Genomic DNA, 26,803 nt, shown 5'->3' with positions numbered 1-26,803 from the left:
ATTACATTTTTGTTAAAAATGACTCCAAATTCAATATGATGGAATTTTGTTATGAAGCTTGTTATAGGCTAGAATAAAACCTGCTGCTAAAATAAAAATAAAATACATTTGCAGTACATTTTACATAAAAAAAGTTACAAATTTTATATCAAAACTATATTTAAAAAAATGCATAAAAGTCTACATTCACACACAAGCTCAAAAGTACTGTTCTACGATCAGATTGAATTCATGTTCTGCAGGTCCAAACATTTCTAGACAGCACATCAAATGTGCAACTCGTAGATGAACTTTTACCTAACAAAAAATGACCTAATGTACCGTACAAGAACTACGGCATACAACACACTTCCAAATATAACAGAACTTTATAAAACGTGCTCTATTCATCTACGTGTTCATTTAGATAAAGATGTCAAACTCAAGCCCTTCCTAGTCTAGAAACATTTGAACTTGACTACACTTTGACCATTAATTGCTAGTTTGTTTGGGGAATTGCATTTTTTACTTTGAGTTCTCCAACCAAGAATAACTCTTTTAAAAAACATACATAGTCAGTTTAAATAGAAAAATCATCTTTATTTGCAATATTTGAAATTTGATGTAAATATTGCATTATGTACACAGGAAATTTAAAAAAAATCTAATATCCAATACAAAAATAAAACCAAATGCATAAAAAATGTTCATCTAACAAGGATTGTAAATGACCCCTCAGTTCCCTTTGCCACGTATCAGCTATTGTAAGTTATATTTTGTGATCAATATCATCCATTACCACAATGTTCAAAATATAACCTTCATACACAGTCTTAGACCCCCATTAAGCCTTCATAAATACCATCAACAAACAAGTGCTGCTAAATATCCTCAGAGAACGGTTCCAGTAACGGCACAGAACTGAACAAATATTCCACTACGCATTCACACACAACGTCAAAAGTGCTGTTCTACGATCAGACTGAACTCCTGTTCTCCAGGTCAAAACTTGTCAACACACAGCAGCACGCAAACATGGAACTAGTCGATGAACTCGGGCAGAGGAAATGAGAAAAATAAACAACAGTGACAAAGTACAATATGCTGTGATTGAAACACAGACCTCCTGATGTACTAAAAGACGAGAAAGCTTTGATAGATAGCACAATTGATACAAATATTCTCTAATCACCCATTTGTGTTCAAACATTGACATATAACATCTAGCCCTTTCCTAGTCAAATAAAAATGTCTACACAGTTTTAATTTGAGTATCGCTCATTAGTAACCACATACATAAGCTAATGTGATATTAAATGAATGAAATATGCATCACAATGTCCTATTACTAAAATACCCTAACAATTCTGAAGCGTCTCGCACATTCCATTCTGGAACAACAATTTGGAATGTACAGTACATTAAAGCGCTCGAATAAGCAAACGCATTTCTTGTAGTTTAAAGCACAGCGGTGTGATACAATTCAGAATCCTTCCAATAACTAGAAGGTTTCAAATAAAAATGTAAGAGGACAGTGAGGAACCTTTTCAAACAAATGTGCACAACCAATAGAATAACAAACATAACACATGCAATGCTTCACAAATTCCTAAAGTTCCTTTAGCTTGTGCACTAAAGTTTTTTCAAGTGATAGTGTATTTATGTGTAGTAATCGGTCCTAATTAGTGCACATCAACTCCATAATAACCATCTGTACTGTTTGTACTAGTAAAGCAAACAGAAAGTAGTGAATGGTGGGGAAAAGTAGTGATTTTTAAAAGATTTTCACTTATGTGTTAATCAAATAAATAATTTCTATATCAAAACTTGCACTTTATATTTATTGGGAACCGGTATTTATTATTTAAAAAATGGCCTTCTGCTTTAGTGTTAATTTTAACTTCGATTTTCTCTTTAGTTTAAAAAAAAAAAAGTGACATTTTAAAAACATTTGCATCTAATTCAGATAGACAATGGTCCAATAATAGACTTTCAAATTGTGGTAGAAAGTACCAATTCACCATTTCAACATGTAAAGTTCTTTCAAATGAACCATAATAAACTAAATGAGAAAATCTGTTTCCCAAACACAAGTTAATAATCCGCCTTTCCGAACTTAAAGGGATAGTTCACCCATAAATACAAATTCTGTCCTTTACTACAGAAAGGGAGATGTTTGGCAGAATGTTAGTCTCAGTTACCGTTCAATTACATTCAAAATAAATTGAATGGTAAATGATGACTGAGGCTGCCATTCTGTCAAACATCTGCTTTTGTGTTCCACGGAAAAAATGTAAGTCATGGGGTTTGGAACAACATGAGAGTGGAAAATGTACATGTTTTTATTTTTGGGGGTGGTCTATTCCTTTAATAACATCTAGGAGACAGTATTTCTTAATTTCCTATTTTCATATGGATTTTCAGACTTCAAACTAGGCCACCAGTCCATGACCATCCAAGCTAAAACTAGTGAGAATTTCTCCAAATACCACCTGCCTCTCAATACATCCTCTCATATAAAGTCCAAAATTAACTGAGAATGAGATGCAGACTTATGTAACAGTCAAGTGTAAAACTGCACAAAATATGTACAGCAATTGCACATCTTATAATGACAGTTTAGCATTGAGTTACTATATATTTCCACTTCATGTAACGTTTTTGGAACAGCGGTTTCATGCATTAAAAGGCCGGAATATTGCGCACTAGTATCAGAAACCATATCTGTTCACATGCAAAGCTGAACAAAACTTATTAACTACATGGCAACATTGGGGAAAAACAAAAATACTGTTGATTGTGCGAATTAACAATATATGCTGGGTCATAAAATAAAGAAAAGCCAGAAAATAAACATAAAACTGCAGATTTTTTTTTAACTGACTACACACACACAGACATGCATATATAAATGAAATGGACCTTGGCAATCTTTCTAAGTCATGAATTTTCACTAAACACTAAAGTATAATATTGCATGTACCCAGAATGTTGTTGAGAACGTCCAGTTAACTCTATAAGGATGCATTCATTTTTCCCATAAGAAAAAAATACACTTGAATAAGGCTAAATGGTATTGTAGCAGCACAAACCCTCTAAAAAAATTAAATCGCTCTTTGTAGATGCTGGATGGAGACCAGGTTTGTTCGGAAATTGCAACAATGCAACATTCACATCTCTTCAGTCAAGAAACTTTGTTTCTGCCCATTTTCGTTTGATTTTTTTAGAAACTTAAAAGGCAACTATTGGCTATCGGTGCGACTAACAGACAGGTGGGAGTGGCTCAAACTGGCATGTGCATCTCTGTGTACTCGTCCTTTCCCTCCTTCTCATCGAATGTGGGTTCTGCATCATCTGCATCCAACTGAGAAGAAGAAGAAGTTTTATTTATATAGTGCCTTTCCCAAAGCTCAAGACTGCTTAGAGAAAGAGGTAAGAGAGAGAAAAGCCAAACAAACAGTGACCATGAAATCAAAATAGACCATATTTGCTTTCTTAATACAGTGAGTGATTCATCAGTGCACATTATCCCATAGAAAAAACAAGTGATGGCTTGCTCTGCCACTAAAGCGACTCCCCTTTTCGGCTGACGACACAAAGCGCTCTTATTTTTTAACCCCTCCCTACAACCACATTCCTGATGATAAAATCAAGCTACACCCATTTTCCCCCCTAATTTAATATCCTGTTTCACTATGAAATATATCACATTATGGAATAAATTGCAAAGAATGTTGACTTAAAAGTCTTTCATTTTATTCAATTACTCATATTATCTATTTTAATTATTAAAAATGTATTGATTTTTGCAAGAGGTGAAAATCTGTAAAAAGATTTGGTACTTTCAGCCATTGCCTTTCTTGTGTAATGAAATAAGCTTTTGTGACAGCTTATTTTTAATCACATTTTTTGCATAGAAATACATTTTTGCTTACAATTACTTGTGTAGCCTTACATATTTAAGAAACAGCTACATGCAACAGGGGTTGAATAATTTTGTAATTATTAATAATTATTAAAAAAAAATCCTGTTATTTAGAAATATTAGGTTATATATTCACACTATGACTTTAAATATGTCACTCAACTGATATAGATGTAATCTTACATTTTTCTCCCGTTTTCTCCCCAATTTGGAATGCCCAATTCCCAATGCGCTCCAAGTCCTCATGGTGGCATAGTGACGAATCTCAGTTGCCTATGCGTCTGAAACCGTCAATCTGTGCATCTTATCACGTGGCTTGTTGAGCGCGTTACCGCGGAGATATAGCGCATACACAACTTAACACATGCCCCACCAAGAGCGAGAACCACATATTATAACGACCATGTGACTCTACCCTTCCTAGCAACTGGGCCAATTTGGTTGCTTAAGAGACCTGGCTGGAGTCACGATAGTTGAATAATTTTGATTGCAATTGTATATGTACATAAATAATAAATATATATGTACACACACAGATATATATATACACACACACACACACACACACACACACACACACACATATATATGTAAATGCATATTGCCACCTACTGGGCAGGGAGGAGAATTTATATTAAAAAAGGACTTAAATGGTGATCTGTTTCTCACTCACACCTACAAAATTGCTTCTGAAGATATGGATTTAAACAATGGTGTCGTAGTTGGTTTAAAAGAGAAAACTCACAGTAGAAGCGGCCAGTTAATGCCAAGTACCCCTTGTGGCAACATTGAGAATGCATACTAGCCTTGTGTTATTAATTGCAGTTTGACACATTTTGGAACGCAACATCAAGCTTGCGTCCCAAGAAGTTTCTGCGCTCACGAGTAGGTTTCAGCCTTGCATACTTACACATTGCATTTCACGGGCGCTGAAGATTCGTGGCAAGAGAAACATCTTGACAGGGACAGTCATGATGAGAACGAACGGGAAGGCCAGCGAAGCCACGGTGGACATGACTACCCAGAGGACAGCGAGACACACAACCTGTACAGCTGTGAACAAATGCATCCGCAGCGTCCGCACCTGAGGAGCACAAATTAGTCCGAATTTACGCTGGACACAAAATTGCATTCAGTGTTGTTAATTGACACCCACAAAACGTCTAAGTGGTAGGTACATATTTGGAAAAAACTGCAAATCTGCTGCCACTGTCACCCAGTTCAACGTAATTCCACACAAGAGAAATCTTATTTCACAAAAAGCACAGGTTTTTTCCGCCCCTTTTGACAGGGAATAATCGGATGTTCATCAGCTGTTATAAAACTTTCAGCTGATGCACAATAGTGCAAATAATTGCTTTCATTTGCCAATACCGGTGTTTGGCCGATATATCTCTAATTACTATCCGATTCCATCACTAATCCATGGTACCACTTTTTTTGCGTGGGAACAATGACTCTTTAACATGTTTCTTAATAAGCCAATAATAATACACAGAGGCGTATCTTTTAAAGGGGTCCTGACCTTGCGCACGTAGGTGTGATCGGGGTGGTATTTAGGGGGCATCAGGAGTAGCAGAATGCGTTCTGTCATCTGGATCCCATTCAGTGACATCACACCCATGTACAGGAAGATGCCAAAGAGCACAGCGATGGGGATTTGACGCAGCAGATCTCCAATTACTATTGAGAGACCTACAGCCAGAGAAATTGTTACTTCACACTTTGGTAAGTCATTAATAGATGTAGTCCTCTTATAATTTATTGATTTTATACATTAACACCTATGTTGGGTTACATACAGTACACACACACTTGCAGTAAAAATGTATTAATTTCAATGCATTTGATAACAAAACAACAAAAACAAGTGGCAAATAAATGATGAACTAAATTCTCTTTCTGAGCCATTTTTGTAGTGATTTTAAACAACTGCATTCTAGCGTTAATCAGATAATTACTCATGCAAAAGACAGATATGTAAATTTGGGTTGCCCGTCCATGTCTCAACACGTGCACTACCTGACAGACCAATATTTTACATATTAAGTATCTTTTATGAGATTTATTGATCTTATCAGCATAATCGTCATATCAGATTGTACGTATGAATACACAATTGTTGAAACCCACCTACAAGTGTTGCCACCAGCAACCCGGTCACCCTCTGCTCCTTGACCTCCTGGATACGAGGTTTGTCTCCAGGAGCGACAGCTTTGCTCATCACAGTAAGAGCATTGGCATGGGTTACCGAGCGTACGGTGGCTGCAGCCATCCATGGCAAGCCAAACAGAGCGCTGGTGCCGCCCAGAGTTACGATGAGCAACAAGTCCAGATGAAACCCAGAGCCCTTTACCAGCATACGCTCTTTCTTACTGACTATCAGCCTACAAGAAGAGAGAGCATCATGACATCACTTATCCACCCTCATGCCATTCCACTCCCGTATGACTTTCTCTTTTCCATGGAACACAAAATTCAATATTCTGGATTATTTTCTATGCAATGAAATCATATTGTCTCCAGGGGTTGTCGACAAGTTCCAAAAAAAACACCACAAAAGTACTCCATTTGACTGTGTTTCAGTTCTTCTGAAACCATACAATATCTTTGTGTTAGGAACAGACTGAAATTAAAGTCGTCATTCATTGATAATCTTCATCTCATTTGTGCAGGCATATTTCCAAGATTTTCAGTGAACAACTTGGAATATAGTGCAGTATGGACTGTATTTATGCTACTTTTATGAAGCTCTTTTTCTTTAAATGTCTCCTTTTATGTACAATGGAAGAAAGTCATATGGGTTTGAAACGGCATGAGTATATGATTGAGGGAGAGTTACTCTTTAAACAATGTATCCTACATATGCAAGTATGATAAAACAAAGCACAAACTCACGTGGTGATTTGTGTCTCCATAAATATGAGGATAAAGACAAGCAAAGCAGGAAGAATGCTGGCAAACATCATCCATATGGGGAACTGACCATCTGTGCCCAGAGGATTGACTATCCACCCTCGCTTATCAGGACTAGTGACGGAAAATCCTCGGGGGACACTAAGCTTCTGCAGGGTGGAAAATGCAAAAAGGATACACTTAAGAATATATAGCTTAAATTTGTCTTTGGTATTGTTTAAAATGTAGAATATTTGAAGTTGAAAAGATAAGGACAGGAAAAATGTCCTCCAAATTAGTATCGCATGACCCAAGAAATCCAAAGAGAGCTCAACTATAACTTTAAGCCAAATTATTTACAATTCATAAGCATAAATGTCCATTAATAGGATTTCTTCACCAATAGGTCAATGTAATGGGTTTTAATGTAAGGGGTTCATTGCAATCTCCACGAGGAGAGTAATCAGAGAATTTTGTTTCAAGAACAAACTGTTCAAGAAAGGAAATTTAATCTTTTCCCTACGTACAGTTCTAGAGGCTGCCATACACTCCCATTGGGGAATAATAATAATTATTATTATTTTTACAAAAACTAATGGGGCTATGACCTTAATCTCTAAAAATACTAGAAATAGATATTAATGAATGGTAACATGAGTGTTGCTTACCAATTTTGGAATGGTAATGTGTCATGGGTGGTTGCTATGGTGTTCTAAGTGGTTGCTAGGTGGTTACTTACTGCTACAAGTCAAAAGCACCCACCACCAAGCAGGGTCAGAAATTAAGGGGGGCTCAGGGCAACAATGCACCCCAAAAAAAAAGCCCTTAAGATGATTTCTCCTGTTTTTTATTTATAATATCTGCTATAAGTCTTAATATTCTATTTTAGTCCTGGTTATACATATTATGGCATTAAATAAATATTGATTTCATTAGGTAAGAGGTAATAAATTCTCAAAGTTGAGAATTTGTATTAAATAATTAATTACATTTATGTATTTGGAATAAATGGTTAGAAATATCACACCTTAATGTAAAAGTTAATTTCTGACACTACCACTAAGTCACTGCTATGTTGCTTGGTCACTCCTGCAACACAAGTCTTCACCCGTTTTGTCTTCTGCCATGTAAAAACGAAAATCTGACCACTTAGAAAACACCTTCTAAACAAACTGCACTATTTGAGCAATGCAAACCCTCCTAATGGGTCTGTTCATATCCCTAACCCTAAGTCTGAGCAATAGTAATATTGCTTTAGTGATTAACAAGTTGATCAAATCATCTGTTACCTGACAACTATCCGTTCTCACCTGTGTGTACGTGTCCTGGATGCTGTAGTCTACTAGAACCATCATAAATATAGCGATGGGAACTCCAAAATCTCCAATAACTCTTCTTAGCTGCGATAAAAAAGACAACATGTTGCTTATATTCAACAGAAGGGGAAAGTACAATCCTTTTAATCACATGGTCACTTGATCAGATTGATCACATAACTTCTTACCCTGCCAGGGAAGAAGGCACTGTTTTTGAACTTGCGTAGGTAGAAGGCGATGAAGAACGTTCCAGACATGAGCACCAATGAGAGAAGAGCAGTATTGGGCTCTCCAACCACATTCACTGTCTCAGGTGAACTGCCGTTCACCAATAAAAAACTTGAGGTAATGGTCTCCACGCTTGAGTTGTACATTGAGCCATTCAGATCAACCAAATCAGCAGAGCAGCGTCTCAAAGGATGTTCCTGGAATATCTGTGTGGCAAGTAGACATCAAGAGGATTTAGGCCAGAAACATACGATAAGCAAGTACGCGTATGCAGATACGCCCTTGGCCAACGCATTGCCAACATGTGGTCTGGTTAAACATGCTTAACACGGGTTCTTGCGTTACTGTGGCGGTAACAAACCTCAGTACTCTGTGGTGCAATAGAGTTACCTTTAACCTTCTCTTCAAAATGTTGCTTCACCATGACAGTAGTCAGCTTTAAAGGAACAGTTCACCCAAAAATGAATATTCTCTCATCATTTACTCACCCTCATGCCATCCCAGATGTGTATGACTTTCTTTCTGCTGCAGAACACAAAATAAGGTTTTGCAGCTCTGTAGATCTTCACAATGCAAGTGAATGGTGACCAGACCTTTTAGCACCAAAACTGAAATAAAGGGAGTATAAAAGTAATCCATACAACTTCAGTGGTTAAATCTAATATTCAAAAGCAATATAAATGTATGGGGGAGAAACAGATTAAAAATGTAAGTGCTTTTTAACTCTAAATCTTCACTTTCACTCTCACTTTCACATCTGAAAGTGAAAGTTTAAGTGGAGATTTATCGGTTTCTCACCCAAACCCACTATATTGATTCTGAAGACATGGATTTAACCACTGGAGTCTTATGGATTACTTTTATGCTTCCTTTACGTGATTTCTGGAGCTAAATGTCTGATCACCATTCACTTTCATTGTGATGACCTACAGAACTGAGATATTCTTCTAAAAATCTTTGTTTTCTGCTGAAAGAAGAAAGTCACACACATCTGGGATGGGTGAGTAAATGATAAGAGAATTCACATTTTTGGGTGAACTATACCCAGGGGTGTCCAAAGCCTGGCCCACAGGCCATCTGTGGCCCTCCGACTGCTACGATGCGGCCCACGAGAGCCCGCTATACACTCTAAGATTCTTACAGTTCTTTCAGATTGTTGCTTGTCAGACTGTACGATATGAACGCATTGATGTCACCATGGCACACTGTGCGACATTATGTCAGATTTTACAATACACATCGTAGCCGACTGTGGTCCCAATCGTCCTGATAAGTAAACATGACTCACGTCACGGGAACGCTGCGAAACGGTGAGATTTGCCTACCCTGGAGGAGCATGTTTTTTTCCCTGAAAGTCAGGACAGGTAGCCAGGTAGGTAGTCAGGTATGCTATAGAAATAATTAGTTACCACAAGCAAATATTCATTGTGGAAATAAAAAGACTTGTGGCCCGAAAAATTACAAACTTCTCCATTTTGTATATGACGCATCACTGCTCCATTATATGTGTTCTATGTGAGTGAAATACCCTATCGTTTATTTACATGTAGGGCCTACACAAGCACACCAAAGAGCACAAATTGCTATTAAAACATGCATAATATTAAGCATGCAATATAAAGATTATGCATAGTGACAACCTAGTAGCTTCTAGACTTTTTTTTTTATTATTACTACAGCGCAGCCCGCAGCACCTTATTTTCTGCATTTGGCCCCAGACCGAAAAAGTTTGGACACCCCTGCTATAACACTTCTGTGGTCTTAACGATGTCCTTAAGAGTCAAACTGACCCTTATTTATGTTCAAATTCATATGTTTGCTCTATCTCTCTATACCCGCTCAACACCAGTTTCATGTATAACAGTAAAGAGAAGACTCAGGGGTGCAGGACTTAGGAGAAGAATTCAAAAGAAAAAGCCACATTTGAAACAGAAAAATCTAAAGAAAAGTTTAGAGTAGACAAAGAAACACAGACATTGGACAACAGATAATTGGAAAAGAGTGTTATGGATCTTTGTGGGATCAGTTAGACTGTAAGGTGCATGAGAAGTGCCGACAAGACAGACACATCTATGGCAAGTGCTACAGGAAGTGTGGGGTGAAATGTCACCTGAGTATCTGGACAAACTGACAGCTAGAATAACAAGGATCTGCAAAGCTGTCATTGCTGCACAGTGTAAATAACATACACCCTGCTTTTCAGATCTGTATGGTGTGATAGAAAAAAAATATTTTCTCTAGTGTTTTCTGCCATCTAGTGGAATGATCTAAGACTAACATTAGGGAGATCGAGGAAACAGAGCATTTATTACACTGTCTGGCCAAAAACAAATTTGCAGGTCGAATTAAAATAATGGTTATGATCTGGGGTTGCTTCAGATGGTCAGGTTTAGGCTCAGCAACGTTATGCAGCAATAAAATCAGCTGACTACCCGAATGTACTGAATAACCAGGTTATCCCATCAATGGATTTTTTTCTTCCCTGACAGCACGGACATATTCAAGGATGACAATGAAAGAGTGGTTCAACTAGCATGAGGAATCATTTTCACTTGAATTGGCATTGGAACTGAACCTAGACCTGACCAATTGAAGCAACCCCAGATCATAACCATTATTTAAATCCAAACTGCAACTTATCTTTTTGGCCAGGCAGTGTATAAGCTTTTGAAATTGAACATACAAAGGGGTCAATTTGACCCTTAAGGATAAAAGTAGGGATTTGTTTTTCGTAGCTTTGTGTAAAAATGACATTGCCAAGTTCAGATCACCTCTGTGGAGGATGTCATGAAGTATCAGGATGAAAACTTAAGTCAATGAAAATCAGTGTAAAATTCAAAAGGGTCAAATTGACCCATAAGTCCAAGGAAGGGTTAAACGTAGAAGCGGACAGTTCAACCTAATCTCTGCTACAGCGGCCCTTCTGACAATGTTGAGAATGCATTGGGTACTTGCATTACAAAATGCATCGGACCACATCTCATAACACAACGCAACAACCTATGAAATTGAGCTTGCATTAATAGAAGCACCCACTTCCATGTATTTCCTTAAGAGTATGTTTTGGCATTAACTAATTATATATGAAGACATACATTACTTTGTAGTAGAGTATTATGTATGCAGACTGTCCTGAGTGAGGTGTGAACATTAATCAAGTCTACCTTGACCAGTTTTGAGAAGGTCTCGTAGATGAAGATGAGTGAGATGAGGAAAGAGAAGATCTCCTGGGTGAAACGGGAGACAAACCGGACTAGGAAGCTGCCCTCAAAAGCCACCATCACCACCACGATGATGACGAGCCAAAATCCAATCCACACCCGACCTGTCAGGTACTCCATATTATTGCTCTTACAGAACTGCAGAAGATGAGAACGAACGTTAAAACTTAAGACCGAAAATTAATCAGCAGATAGTCAGCCGATTCAAAGATTGCCACATCGGTTTATTTGGACTGGTATATTACTAAAACTTTTCCCTTTGTTTTCTGCACAAGAAAAATATCCATCTAAAGATGTAAATCTAGGATCACATCCAACCTGTCAAAAATCGCATCAGCAAACGCCACAACTTTCAACCTTTAGAGGGCAGCAAATTCTTTTCAATTAATTTAACAAACTGGTTTAAGTGATCCAAGGAACAACAGTATGAACTCACAGAGAAGAAGGCTTCTTCAAACACCAGGATTGGTCCAGAGAAGCCCACAACCAGAAGTGGCTGAGCCCCAAGAAGACAGAACAGCACACCCTGAATACATGTGGCCACTATCAGCTCTGAAACACCAATGAGCCCTTCAGTCTTCTCCCCTGTATACACAAGACAGAGCTCTTCATGAATTCTTCAACAGTGAGGTAATACAAAGGACACAAATACTGTCTAGAGTTTAAAAGGTCATCTAATCTAAAATACTTAACAGGATCAGAGTCATTAATTGTGTTTATCACGATAACCCTTAAAATTCCGTGGCAAACTAAATTGCAAATTGCAGAGGTTTCTCTAACACTTCCATCATATTTCAGGCAAAAACAAAGACAAAACAAAAATCAACCTACAAATGTCTTAGTTATAGTTGTCTTTGCATTATAACCCGGAATGGGAGAAAGTATATAGAACATTGAGTAGATTACACACATCGGCTTTAACAATCACTTCAAATAATGTCCTCAAATCATTTCATGTTTTGAATAACATCCAACTGTTATTGATCCCATGCATTTAAAATTTTTTTGTAAGACCTACAGATCACATCTATACTTACCCAGAAGTCCTCCAAATGTGATGGCAGGGGAAAGAGCGGCGAAATAGATAAAGATGACGGCAGCCATGCACTGGGCGTTCAGTGCATCCTTAAAGTCACTGATATACTTTGGGTAGCGTCGTCGGGCGTCAAGGATTAATCCACCAAACAGACGACCTGTACGTCGTAAGGGGTCGTCTTCTGGTTTAAATGGTGCCAACAATGCCTCTGATATAGACACAAGGAGAGAAGATGGGACAATATTAATATAACAGGCTATTAGTGAAATAACCATAAATGCTGCAAAAAACAAACAAACAAAAAACACCAAACCAAAAATATGAAATTAAATCAATTAAAATAGAATATAATTATTTCATAAAATCAAATAGAATTGGCTGTTGAAATGTAGTTTAATGTGTGTGTGTATGTATATGTGTATATATATATATATATAATACACACACACACACACACACACACACACACACACACACACACACACATATATCCACCCATCCATCCATCTATATACATACATTATATACATATATATCGACTTGTCAAATATATATAATTCTATATGAATAATAATGTACTGAAATTAAATATAATAGACTACTGGTGAAATTTCAACAATGAAGGTTGAAAACCAAATAAAACACAAAACAAATAACAAAAAACAAAATTATACAAAGAAAAAAAATATTAAATGCAATAAAAAATCTAATAAAAACAAATTTAATAAAATAAAATAAAAACATAGGATACTGGTAAAATAAACGGTTAAAAAAAAACGTAAAAAAAAAAACAAAGCAAAATATAAAATGCAACAAATAAAATAAAGCAAATCAAATATAATTATTAAATATAATTAATTAAATAGAACTGGTTACTGGTGAAATAACATGACTGTTGGAAATAAAACAAAATGCAGAATAAAATATAAATGTAAAATAAAATAAAAGTCTAGATACAATTCTACAAAAATGAACTACAAAAGCAAAGAAAGGCAACTAAACTAAAACTAAAAGTCAGCCCTGACAGAAGTTACAGAGATGATGGCAGACCTTTCTCCTCAAGGCTCTTGGGCTCTTTGGACAGCTGGACTACCTCTTGCTCTTCTCTCTTGCGTAGCATCTCTCTTTGAAAGTGAGCAACGGAGCGCAGGAGGTCTTCACCGCCCAGTTCTGACGGAGGGAGCACGATACTGCAGTCCAGGAAGCCGTTGATGGCGTTGAGCAGGTCCTGCCGGTCATCTGCCAGGTATGCAGCTTCGTGAAATTGCTGGAGAGAGAATGGCTCAATTTAACTCTTGATAACATTAATAATGATTAGTAACTTTGCCTAGAATTAATAACAGCAAGTCAACATATTTTTAGAACTTCTCTTCGACTAAAGACCAGTTTACTGTCCAAATTTTCTGCATAAATAAAATGTGTCATTGTTGTAGATCATTTTGATGCAATGTTTTTTCTCTTTTTCATACTTTATACTTCTGTTTTATTTAGTTATGTTGGACTATTTAGTTACATTTAGTTAGTTACATTTATGCATTTGGCAGATGCTTTTATCCAAAGTGACTTACAGTGCACTTATTACAGGGACAATCCCCCCGGAGCAACCTGGAGTTAAGTGTCTTGCTCAAGGACACAATGGTGTTGGCTGTGGGGATCGAACCAGCAACTTTCTGATTCACAGTTCAGTGCTTTAGACCACTACGCCGCCACCACCACTCCATACCAGATGAATCGTTAAATACGCCAGCCAATGTGAGGACGAGCATCTGCTTTCTCACTAGTGTTATAGCTAAATAAAGTAACGACTATTAACTTAAGTACACTTTTCAGTAGCGTGGAAGTAGACTTTTTGTTACAACAGCATAGCTTTTCCAGTAACGAGCTTCACAAAATACTATTTTTGTATTTGTTTATGCAAAAATGGATCCGAGAGTAATCAAACATGCTCACATAATCTCTAAAATGTAGTGCTGGGAAATCCACATGACTAAAGTTGAATCAGTTCTTTCAGACAGTTTAGGTAAATTAAGTGGTTCCAATAAAAAAAATTACTTATACAGTATTTAGTGTTGGGAACTCCAATTCATTCAAGTGTGTCAGTTCGTTTGGACGAGTTCACATAAATGATTCATTTGTTCACTTGAGCCCCTAAGCTGCCTGTGCAAGAAGTCACTTGCTTCTTTTTTGAAGTGCAATATTTAGTTAATCTCTGCTGTTTATTACAATGATATATTTGGACAATTCTTATTAGTTTATATGTAGTATATATTTAGATGTTCAAATGAATATTGTCACCCTAATTGTTTAATGTCTCCCTATTTAAATATATAGCTACCAGGTGATATTATTTAAATAAATAATAATAAATAATATAATATAATTGATGTAGCGACTTCAATAAAAACAAACGATTTGCCGCTGAGGGGCTAAACAAGGAGTTAACTTCTGTGACTCGTCAACAAGATAGTCCAAAATGTCTGCATCTTCATTCTTTATTTAATGGTCATCCAACATGCAAAGATTTGTTGCAATTAAAAGCATGAATTCAGATGATTGGCATTATTAAAAGACATTTGTGATACCTTGAACCATTTGTACGGTCAACAAAAAACACGTGCTCCCAGCTCACCCCTTTCCTCCTTGCTACACATACAACAACAGGTGTTTTTAAACCTGGCTAATCAATGATACACACCCTCATCCCAGTCACATGACATTTCGAATTTAAACAGACATCACACCGATTACATGGCTCCTACAATAATATTTTCTGCTTTGAATAGCTTCAATTTAGCTACTTTTTGTTAATAACTTGTAGTGTAGCTAACTACTTTTAAAAAGTGTTCTTATTCCAGGTTCAATTCAAGTTAAGCTCAATCGACATTATTTGAGGCATAATGTTGACTATCACAAAAATTAATTTAGGCTCGTCCCTCCTATTCTTTAAGAAGAGAAAAACTAACAGCAAAGCACTTACAATAGAAGTGAATGGGGCCAATCCGTAAATGTTAAAATACTCACTCTTTCAAAAGTAGCCACATGATGTTAACAATATGCATGTAAACATGATTTTAGTGTGATAAAATGACTAATGAACCATTTATGTGTAAAGTTACAGTATATCCAAGTTTACAACTTCAATGCCATGATAACATAACGCAGTACTACTAGACTATTTAAACAACTGTACAGCTCAAATAATACACAAGTTTTAACAGAAGAATTAATGCAAGAGCTTTTATAAAATTATAACCTTTGGATTTTTGCCTTTAAATTCTAAAGAAATTGGCCCCATTCAATTCCATTGCAAGTTCATCACTGTAACTTTAATTTATTTTTTGTGGTAATCAATATGCTATCGATTGAGCTTAACTTGTATTGAACCCGGAACATTCCTTTAGCCACCTGCACTTTGTTACAAATAGCTTGTAGCTTTGGAAGCTACAGTTTCAGAGTAGCTTACCCAACACTTCCTTTCTTCTCAACACTGTTTCTCACCTTGTCTGACATAAGTGTAGAAATGGAGCGTCCGATCTGGTGGTAGTCCACATTGGTGCTGGGAGGTCCGAGCAGCACAAAGAGAAACCGCACAGGAACTGGGACCTCCAACACTGAGTCAAGCTCCACAGCCTCCAGAAGCCGAACAAACGCCATGGTGGGCTGCTCCAGGAAGTCAACGCTGCCTGACAAAAGAGCAATGAATTTAATTTCTACTTGTTTTCTTAGTGTTGATGAAGTAAATTACAATAGTTAACGTTGATGAATCATTGCATGTAGGTTACATGAAGAAAATATGTCTCTCTGAATTCCTATATAATGCTTATACGTTATACTATAATAACTTACCAACAAGTACGACAGTAGCCTCAGCATTTTCCGGAATTTTCTCCAGAAGCTTAAGTTCATGCTTGGATTTGGATTTGTGCATGCCCATAGTTGGAGCCGATTCTTTCTGTAAAATAACAAAACAAGAAATTATATTTATTTATTTATGTAGTGGCAAAAACACTAGGGTGTTGTGGGTGGCTTCCAGGGTATTGCCATGTGGTCGCTTACTGGCCTAAAAGAGCCCACCCCCAAGTCTCTATGATTTTCTTGTCATTAGATATGAATCAAGTACCTCCTAATTTTCAGACATGTATTTGATTAGAGATATCATTGATGTCCATAGCACAACTGGTGCTGGATGAGTCATCTGCCAAAGTATCATTATTTGTTCAAATCCCTAAACCTAAGTATGAGCAACAGTAATAGTTATGCTTGCCTTTGAAATCACCACTTAAAATCATGAAGACCATTTTATGTTTTTTAAGGAACAGAAAAATGTATTTAGATTGATGGAACAAGAAACACATTCACATACTGTAAGAGCCAAAATAAAAATATATTATGTGAGGATGACAAATAACTTAATTGAGATCTTTCCATATATTTACCTCGTTCTTCTCTATGTCAATGTGAAGTGTGCTGTCTTGACTGGCCCTTGAGGAGCCCATGAGAGGCTCTGTGACGGAGAGTTCGGGGACCGACAGGTGGTTACTGCTGTTCTGGTGATGGGGGATCAGAGAGCCCAGACTCGTTGTTGAGATGTTCCTGGGGAAGGAGCTGTGCTCTTTCTCATCGCTCGGGTGACTGAGGGAGGGAGAGCAGGTGAACCAGTGGGTAAGAGACTCTAAAAGAGACTGAAAAGGGTCAAATGTGGATCTATAGGATGGGTGGCGTTATGACGAATGGTATTAAAGAGGGACAAAAGGGTAGTAACAGATTATAAATATCAGGAGAAAATACCATATTAGGGCGAAAAATCTAATAAACTTTTATTTTTTAATACAATTATTGTTTTGTAATTAAATAAATTAATATGGTGTACAATTATATTTTTGTCTACAAAACTAATTTCAAACATTTAAGCATATGCCTTCAGATCAAAAGATTTTTAAGATCATGAGAAACATTTCAGTCAAGTGACCCCAAACTTTTGAACAGCAGTGTGTATATATATATATATATATATATTTATTAGGCGTTTCTTCAACTTTGGGCAATTTATGTCCCGGGAGTTGATTTTTGTATTCAAAATAACAGATTTCAACTGTTTTTCTAATTATATGATATTCACATTAAAACTGACTTCAAAACTTTTAACCAGGCCTTCATAATTTAGTTTTGGTACTTTTCAAATACCTTTTTTGTACAGATTTTACTGATCCAGACCCAGACTTTCAATATTAAACAATGAAAACCCATTGCAAAAATACTATTATTGCATGTTTAAAGCTATGATAATCGAAACCAAAAAAAACTGTCCTACAGCCAGTGTTGGGTAACATTACTTTTAAAAGTAACTCATCAGAATATTGCGTTACTCGTTCAAAAAGTAACTTAATTTTAAAAAAAAATATGGAAAGTAAATATTCACTGTCTTACCTAAAGCAGCAAAGTCCAACACTTTAACCTGCCTCACTTATATGTCATCATATGTGGTGCCCATCCACAATGCCAGTCAACTTAAGATGTTTTTCAAATGTCAGCATAAAATTCAGTGGGGAATGCCAGTCTAACATGTTTAAGGAATGCATCTGATGATTAAATAGTATTTATTCATATTTTTCACTTAAGTCATCTCAGTGCACGATGGTTTTGAGTGGATCCACGGTGTGTACCTACACCACAACTTCAAATGCGCATGCGGATACAACTTGAATAAATTACTTTTTAATGCTTCCAAAATGTCATGAAAATTATTTGCTTCATGAATCAAACTACTTGTTTATTATAAAATAAAAATGTAGAATCTTTTCAGAAACTAAGACATTTTCTCTGCGTACACAATCGATGTTGCTCGGAGTCACAGATCCAGTCAACTTTATTCATCCCTTTCTCCCAGTTACAGGGAGCTGTAACACGGAGCAGTTCGGCTGCCTAAGTTCGTGAACTGAGCGAGTATTTCATCCTGTGTATCATGCCATGACCAGTGGAAGACTATAGTCTTATAATCACTTTGCCTACACGCATTTACTGATTTTTTTAATTCATTGTGTATTAACACATGAATCAATCGTGATTCACTCAACCGAATTTTGACCTCATATTACTTTAAACATTAATTGTGCATGCAATTAGCAAGTTGATTGACAGGCAATGTCTGTATCTAAAAGGTGATTGGCTCTTTTACCAGTAAGGCAGGACTCCCTTTCTACATTTATTGACTGTTGGATGCTGGAGCTTCTTGCGTTGTGCGTTCCAATTTCTCCCATTCATTTAAATAGAAGTGACTCGTCTCTGCTAAATGGTCTCTGGCCTCACACTCTGTAGAACTACAATGCAATCATGCACCATGTCTCCTCCCTGAAGTTTTTACTCCTGATTTCTTGCAAAACAGGGACAGTAGAGGTGTCCTAAAGCAACACATTACTTTATTTAAAAAGTAACTCAGATATTATGGTCTAAAATAAATAATATTGCGTTACTTTACTCATTACTCAAAAGGATTATTATTATGTAACGTGCGTTACATTTATCACGTTATGACTGCCCACAGCTGTCATTATTATTATTATTATTTTTAAGTTCTTTAAAGTACTTGGTAACTGAGTCAACAGAAGTGTCATTGAAGAGCATACTTGAGATAAAAAGTGAAGTTTGAAGAAACCAAAAGAAAAATCAGGTAAATATCACTTGTGAACAGAATAATTTTTTTGCCAAATGTAGCAAAATTTGGAAAATATTATTTGTGTTTAATTTAATTTAGGATACATAAAATGTTAGCTTTGAAATTAGCCTTAGCAAGACAAAGGAGTTGGCGATTTTATTTCCATCACTGTCATTTCAACACAGAATTCTATTAAACAAAATACTGAATTTGAGATGTGGTGGAAATGACAATGTGATTGGAATTTCCATGACTTTCAGAAAAAGAAAACATGACAAAAATGACAAATCTCCTTTGATGCATGCACATGCATTGTTGGGAACTGTTAATAGACTACTTAAAATACCTAAAAACATTCTGGAAGTCCACAGAGCTAAGTGGACGAAGCTGAAGAAACAGCCACATATTAAATTGAAGAGTATAGTACAAGTACAATTTTAAGTACAGGTAAACATCATGCTAGTATTTGCTCTACTGAAATAATTTAAGCTGATTTTATTGATAAAAATCCTTGTGTTCGGCAGAAAGATTTTTCAATACTCTTACAGAATTACATTAAAGAGAAAGTGATTTTTTGCACATCAAAATGTGCTTAATTGTCATTTTGGGTTGAAAAAAAAACATTGTTTCTTTCTATGTTTCTTTGTGAGATTCACCCTTAAAGGCTTTGTTTAGCGCAAAGCAGATAGCGAGAACTCTGAAACCAACTAATACTTGAGCTTAATCATGATTCAACTGTGATTATGTCTTTAAATGCTTCATTACTTTAAAGGAATATTGACAGCATTTGTGACATAATGTTGATTACCACAAAGACTTTATTTGAACTTGCTCCTCCTTTTCTTTAAAAAAGCAAGAATCTAGGTTCCAGTGATGTATTTACAATAGAATGAATGGGAGCCATGCTGTAAACGTTAAAATACTCAGTGTACTAAAAGTATAACCACAAGATGTAAACAATATGCATGTAAACATGATTTTAGTGACACCATCACTTACTAACCTTTTCTGTGTAAAGTTATAGCCAATTTTGATTACATGACGATGTAATGATAACAAACCCTAAAACCCTAAAATGAAGATTTAAATAACTTTACATCTAAAAAAAACAAAAAAAACATACGTTTTAACAGAAGAATCAATGCAAGTGTTTTTTTAAATGATAAACTTCATATTTCTGCCTTTAAACCCTCCAAAAATCGACCCCATTCACTTCCATTGTAAGTGCCTCACAGTAACATAGATTTTTACTTTTTTTTTAAAGAAAAGAATTAGAGTTGAAATTCATTTTTGTGCTGGTCAACATCATGCCACCAATGCTGTCGACTGAGCTTAACTTGAATTGAACCCTAAATATTCCTTTAACTTTTCCATCTTGTGTTTTCTGTAAGCATATAATAAATGCATTGCGCAAAAGATCAGCATTACCTGTGTTTGAGCAGGAGAGCGCGGAGGACATTGGCTCTGTCCTCGGCTTTGATCTGATCTGAGATGATCATCTGTTCTACCACCTGATGGGAGATGCCAGGCAGAGTCTTCTGATCCAAGTCCAACAGCACCGCCCCTGATGAGACCAATGACCCCATTTACACTTTTGAACCATTTGCACGCTATTTCATGCATCACGATCGGACAACCAGATGTGTTGAAAAGGTACTGCTAACTATTGTAGTTAATGTGGCCCAATTATGTGGCAAGGTGTTAAAGGAATAGTATGAGTAATGGAGATGAAGAACAGCACATTCATTTCGTATTCAAACGTTCAAACCTGACATTGCCTTTACTCAACAAAACAGATGTAAATGGAAGACTAAGCAGGTTCTCACCATGAGCGATAGTCTTTCTCAGCTCCAGCAGACTGCGGAAGGACAGTGAGGCAACGTGTGGTTTACCCCATCGGTCCGTCTCCTCCTCAACATCCTCCTCAAACTTGATCCAGCGAGCCGTCTCTCTCCACTGCATCTCCTGGTTCTTATCCATGATCAGCTCATTTAGCTCCACAAACACCTGATGCAGAAGAACACGTCAACAAAATGTGTGGCGATCAAGATTGCTTATAACAGAAAAACATTAGAATTAGCACACTACAATGGGAATGAATTAAGGGTCTTTCTCTAGAAGAATCATCAAGAACAAGAAGTGCTTGACGTTTTATTGAGATATACAGTAGTATCTATATTCTAAAGCCAAGAATCAATCCTTCAAGTTACTATTTTCACAATAACATCATTGGAAAAGAAGCGATTGAGCACCACAAGCGCATTTGATCATTATTTTTATTCAACCAAAATGCAAACTTGAAAAAAGCTAAGAATAAAAGTATTTAAAATATTTTTGCGGTCTCAAAATACAGCTTGCTTTACCTCCTGGTGATAAAATATTTTTTATTATGTAAAGATGTTATATAGATCCTCTATACAGATAAACTGCAAGGGTTTTTCGTGAAATGGTAAACACGTTATTCCCTCACTGCAAAAAAACAAACAAAAACAATCCTTTACTTACAGATTATTTTTGTCCTATTTTTGTTCCGATATCTAATCATTCTTAAAACAAGATACATTTACTTGAGAGGCAAAGTGACATGAGAAATTAAGTCTTGTTTTCAGAGAAGTCAAACAAAATGTAGTAACGTTTGTGCTTATAACAAGAAAAAAAATGTTGCCAATGGGGTAAGAAAAAAAACTTAATTCAAATGGAAAACAAGTTTATATTTCTTACCCTATTGGCAAACCGTTTTATCATGTTTTAAGCATAAACCCCACTAAATGTTTCGATTTCTCTGAAAGCAAGACTTACTATCTTATGCCATATTGCTTCAAGTAATTATTTCATGTTTTAAGGATGTTTAGATATATTTACCAGAAAATAAGACAAAAATACTCAGTAAAAAAAAGGTGTTTTTGCAGTGCTTACAACCAAAAAACTGATATTGACATGCCTAAGTTGTACAACGAAGTAAAGCAGGAAGTTTGAGCCTTATGAAACCCTTTGAAGATGAATAACAAAAATGAGTAAAGGATTCACCACATTTCCCAGTTTTACATTTTACATTGCATTTGGCAGACGCTTTTATCCAAAGCGACTTACAGTGCACTTATTACAGGGACAATCCCCCCGGAGCAACTTGGAGTTAAGTGCCTTGCTCAAGGGCCCAACAGTGGCATCTTGGTGGTGCTGGGGCTTGAACCCCCAACCTTCTGGTCAGTAACCCTGAGCCTCAACCACTGAGCCACCACTGCCCCCAGTTTTGAATCTCAATACAAGTAACAAAGACTTGCAATATTATTGTATCTGTTATTGCATCAATGAGTGTATTGTATCGATAAAATATTGCTGATCCCACCGCAAATGTACTGAGATATTTAAAGCAACATGCCAATTAATCTTCAGCAGATCCTTACCATCCAAGTAGCTTGTACTTGCATTTCAATTGCCATTGGGCTAGATCTTCTACAAAATCGACCAATGCGTGCATCCAAGCATTAGCAAGTATACATCCTGTACCAACACACCGTTTCCTTACCTTCTGGCGTTGAGCAACTCGTCTGGAAAAGTCTAAAAGAACCATGCTGTTTGTCGAAGAAGCAAAGTGTTAGAGCACGGCTGAGGCGACAGACAGGGGTGTGAACACCCACCAATGTCGTTTAGAAGTTAGAGGATCCATACGCAATCTCATTTATCCAAAGAACTAGCTGGTTTACCTGGCTAGAGGGGGACCTGAGGGCGTTAATAAAACATGGCTGACTCTGAAGGCTCGTGGTGTCTAGTTACCCAAGCTGATCTTTTCTTCATTCTTAGGTGTGTGAAAGGGAAGAAGTTCATTCATTTTTAATCGGGTCCTGCCCCCGAAAAATCTCCTTATATTTGTTTTCAAGGACAGTGGTCTTCTCCGAAATAAAAGTGGGAAGGTGGAGAGTTAGTTTCAATCTGAGATAGAGCCTTGAAACAATCAGTCAGAACTTTGTGATCTGAAAACTAGCTAGTCACGAAGGAACAAAAACAACAATTTGTCCCAAATCTTCAGTATGTAGGAAAGGTGCTCAAACATTTTAGTTAGAGCATAAACTAACCACCAAATGCAATGTATTTGGGCTGAGACTGGGTTAATAGAAGATTAGCTATAACAAAACTCCTGACATCAACAAGTCAGAGCAACCAGTGAAAATGGGTCTTACCTCATGTGGTGTTCGGTCCAGTTTACGGCTGCGTGTGCTTTGTTCTTTGTGATCTTTGCTAATGTGTACCACTTGACCCTTGGTGCTTTTCCTAACCAGGTGTCGTCGTACGCCTGGAACATCTTCAAAACGATGGCCTGGAAAAGTAAAATGATATAGATTAAATACACAGCTCTCAGGAATACTTGAATCTCTGCAATCTGCCAACAGAGGGCAACAGTTCATGCATACTTTTTCAGTTGATTCTTGATTCTGGAAGTATTCTTCCCATCCATTTTTTTCTCAAAGGGAATTCATAAAACCCTTCATAAAAGAGTTCTGAGCCATGAACAAAACCAACCAGCACCCAGATGAATCACAACATGACAAACTTTGATTTGAAACCAAAAAGTTGAAAATTAGACAAAAAGACAAAACTGTGTACTTAAAGTCTTTCGAAAGAAAAACAATTCATTGAAAGTTGTTGATCTATGGAAACTATATTACAATTTTACTGCAAAGTATTCAGATATTTGCAAATATACAAGCAGTTTGAGAGTGTAGGGAAACTGAATAGATTGCTCATTTGGTGCGGTTTGTTTGCCAGGATTCTTTGATTGTTGGAGCAATCTCTTCAGGATTATGGGTAGTGCAGTTATTCACCAGCAATTCCGCTATTAAACATGTAAAAAAAATAAAACTATGTTGAAATAATGAGGACTGATGGATTCAAAAGGAGCATATACCATCGATTAACAACCTCCGAGCTTACAGTAGGTCTGTCTATAAGGATACATTGTTTTCGTTAAAAATCAATTCACCTAAGAAAATGAATGGGATATTCCTGTTACACTCTATACCCTACAGATGTACATGATGAACAGATGTTCATGACTCCCGTATCACTTCATAGTGTCTTTCTTCTCGTGTTATACATTTCTTTGAACTTTATTTGGTAAGAAGATGTGTAATAAGTGGGAAAATGTACATTCAGGCAGGCATTGATGCAAAATAAACCCATTCAGGGTGATAAAAGACCACACTGTACGTTATTAAATACAGTATAAGAGCCTGTCAATACTTCGATAGTGTACCGTTTTTAAGTTTACAACTGTCATAAACTTAACATTCATCATTTTTGAACTTTTGCAGACATAAATCAGATTGTCATGATTTTAAATGAAGAAAAAACCATCACGAGGAAGAAAGATGCATGTACAGCACCTACAGCACTCAGCAAAATGAACATACTCGCTATGTACAATCTCATTGCTAGGGATGAGAGGCAGATCATTGCCTTTGTTCATAACACAAAGCTCATGAGGGTAAAGTTACAGGACGGGCCTGTTGCCAAGGACATGCTGGGTCAAAAGGTGAGGGAAGAGAATTCATGGGGATTGCACTAACTAGGGAGAGTGCAGGAATTGTGGATGAGATTCTAACTGCAATCAAGATAAGAGGCCAAAATGAAGGAGTAAATTAATTGTGTATTGTGAATTAAAGGCTGACTGCTTTTTTCCCACACATCCAATGGAGCTCTGAGAGATTAAACTGGCAAGTTTACAATTTCAGCATTCAGTTATCAAACAGTATGAACGCCATTGCATTAAATGTTATTGGATGATATCAAAATATCAAAGAAAGAGCCATTTGCTTAAATGAATCATAGCACAAATAAACTTTTCAAGGAAATATTGCACAAAAAGTAGGGTTTATATGAAACAATTATGAAAACTACAAATGCATTAAATGTAGAAATTCAGTTTAACAGTGCAAAAGTGTAGTTAATGTAATTTTTTACATGATAATTTGCACTTCAATTACAAAGTATGAATTATATGGGTATGACAATTTGGTGTAGTTTTCATAATCGTTTCATATAAACCCTACATTTTGTGCAATATTTCCTTGAAAAGTTTATTTGTCCTGTTTCTATAAAGCAAATGGCACTTTCTTTGATATCATTCATTGACATTTAATGCATTGGCATTCATACTGTTCGTTTTTAAGAGTTTTTGGAACCACTGTACAGAATGACTGGTGTTACTTGTCCAACACACATGCCATGTTATTACAAAAACGTTTATACACCATTATAGATGCCATTTCCATCACCGTCATTTGACAGAATTCTATAAAACACAATACAGAATTTGAGATATGCTGGAAATAATACTGTGGTGGGAATGACATTGAGAAAGAAATTACAAAAATGACAAATCTCCAGTGACTTTTGACAGTGTAATTATGAGATGGCAACTCTGAGATTCCACTCACATTCACATCCACCGTCCTCATAAGTTGCTTCTTTCTATGCAGCTTTGTTGTTGGTAACAGCAAAATGTTCATTACTACATGAATTCATTAATTCACCTACATCCGTTTAAGAACAAAACAATGCTCCAGGTATCAAAGGCATAATAAAATGGCATATTGCATTCACTGTTGAGGTCGCTGCCATATTGGTTATATTTACATGACATCAAGACTGTCTACGCTTTCATATAATTCAGAGTTTGCAACTTGTACTTGTCAGTTCCAACGTGATGTGAACGTATCAGACTTTGTTAGTGGAAAAATTTATACAAATTGGTGAGGGTGTGAAAATGATTTAACAAGACTTTACTTTCGAGTAGGCTGCAGTGCTAAAAGTGCCCGAAGTTTAAGAAACATCAATTCCTGTTGTTGAGCATATACCAGCAGCTGGGGCTTTTCCAGGGTAATTAGTTGCCCACAAGGCATAAGAAAGCTGATGTGGTATATTACAGGAACTGCTGATATACAGCTGAATTCTGGGAAAGTCTCACCCTCACTCGGCACAAAAAGCATGTATTGTGAAGTGTAGCGGGATGCTGGGTACAAATCACTCAAGAGACAATGAAATCAGTGGAAACACCCATGTACTCTCAAAACACAGCCTGCGTTACCTCCTTGTGATAAAGCAAGAATGGGCCAAAGACTTGCGCTTGATTGTCAAACTAATCAAAAGTTTGAAACAATTAAAAAAAGTATAATCCAAACATAGTCCAGCATTTGTTTTACACAGACATGCTTTGTAGGGGGTTCCATTTTAGGGAATAAGTTGACCACGGTTGACTTACTGTGGTTTTGGGGGTGGCGTGGCAAAGTCGATAAAGCTCTGGGCTAGTGACCAGAAGGATGCGTGGTGGTTGATTTCAAAATGAGAGAAGACTCATCTAAGAGAGGACTGTCTAAGCCCTTGAACCCTTCTTTGATTTGCTTAAGTTTAAAGCCCAACGGGAATGTGTAAAATAAAAAAAGGAAAAATATCAAAGTAAAAGGTAGCTATGCAACTGGAGAAAATAGGTCTTATAAGATGAAACGAAACAGAATGGAAGCTTAGAGAGTTCTATGGTAATACTCAAAAGGTTAT

At 36.5% G+C, this 26,803-nt stretch overlaps 1 protein-coding gene across 4 annotated transcripts in view; it reads right to left on the bottom strand.

Moving 5' to 3' along the window:
• Window positions 1-582: 582 nt before the first annotated feature.
• The window catches only part of LOC127635154 (anion exchange protein 2-like), a 74,182-nt gene continuing 47,961 nt past the window's right edge, over window positions 583-26,803 (bottom strand). For all 4 annotated transcript variants that reach the window (XM_052114940.1, XM_052114939.1, XM_052114941.1 and 1 more), the window contains 17 exons: window positions 23,431-23,567; window positions 21,079-21,259; window positions 20,681-20,816; window positions 17,037-17,232; window positions 16,447-16,552; window positions 16,099-16,283; window positions 13,651-13,867; window positions 12,602-12,808; window positions 12,001-12,149; window positions 11,508-11,702; window positions 8,304-8,549; window positions 8,110-8,199; window positions 6,803-6,969; window positions 6,038-6,291; window positions 5,430-5,599; window positions 4,815-4,988; window positions 583-3,343 (listed from right to left, as the gene is read on the bottom strand). In XM_052114940.1, the coding sequence (XP_051970900.1) occupies window positions 3,263-3,343; window positions 4,815-4,988; window positions 5,430-5,599; window positions 6,038-6,291; window positions 6,803-6,969; window positions 8,110-8,199; window positions 8,304-8,549; window positions 11,508-11,702; window positions 12,001-12,149; window positions 12,602-12,808; window positions 13,651-13,867; window positions 16,099-16,283; window positions 16,447-16,552; window positions 17,037-17,232; window positions 20,681-20,816; window positions 21,079-21,259; window positions 23,431-23,567 (2,891 nt within the window). In that variant the 3' untranslated portion in view covers window positions 583-3,262. The remainder of the gene's footprint in view (window positions 3,344-4,814; window positions 4,989-5,429; window positions 5,600-6,037; window positions 6,292-6,802; window positions 6,970-8,109; window positions 8,200-8,303; window positions 8,550-11,507; window positions 11,703-12,000; window positions 12,150-12,601; window positions 12,809-13,650; window positions 13,868-16,098; window positions 16,284-16,446; window positions 16,553-17,036; window positions 17,233-20,680; window positions 20,817-21,078; window positions 21,260-23,430; window positions 23,568-26,803) is intronic.

The sequence above is a fragment of the Xyrauchen texanus genome, chromosome 42, assembly GCF_025860055.1.
Source record: "Xyrauchen texanus isolate HMW12.3.18 chromosome 42, RBS_HiC_50CHRs, whole genome shotgun sequence".
Taxonomy (NCBI): Eukaryota; Metazoa; Chordata; class Actinopteri; order Cypriniformes; family Catostomidae; genus Xyrauchen; species Xyrauchen texanus.
This window is presented reverse-complemented; position numbering and strand designations above follow the sequence as displayed.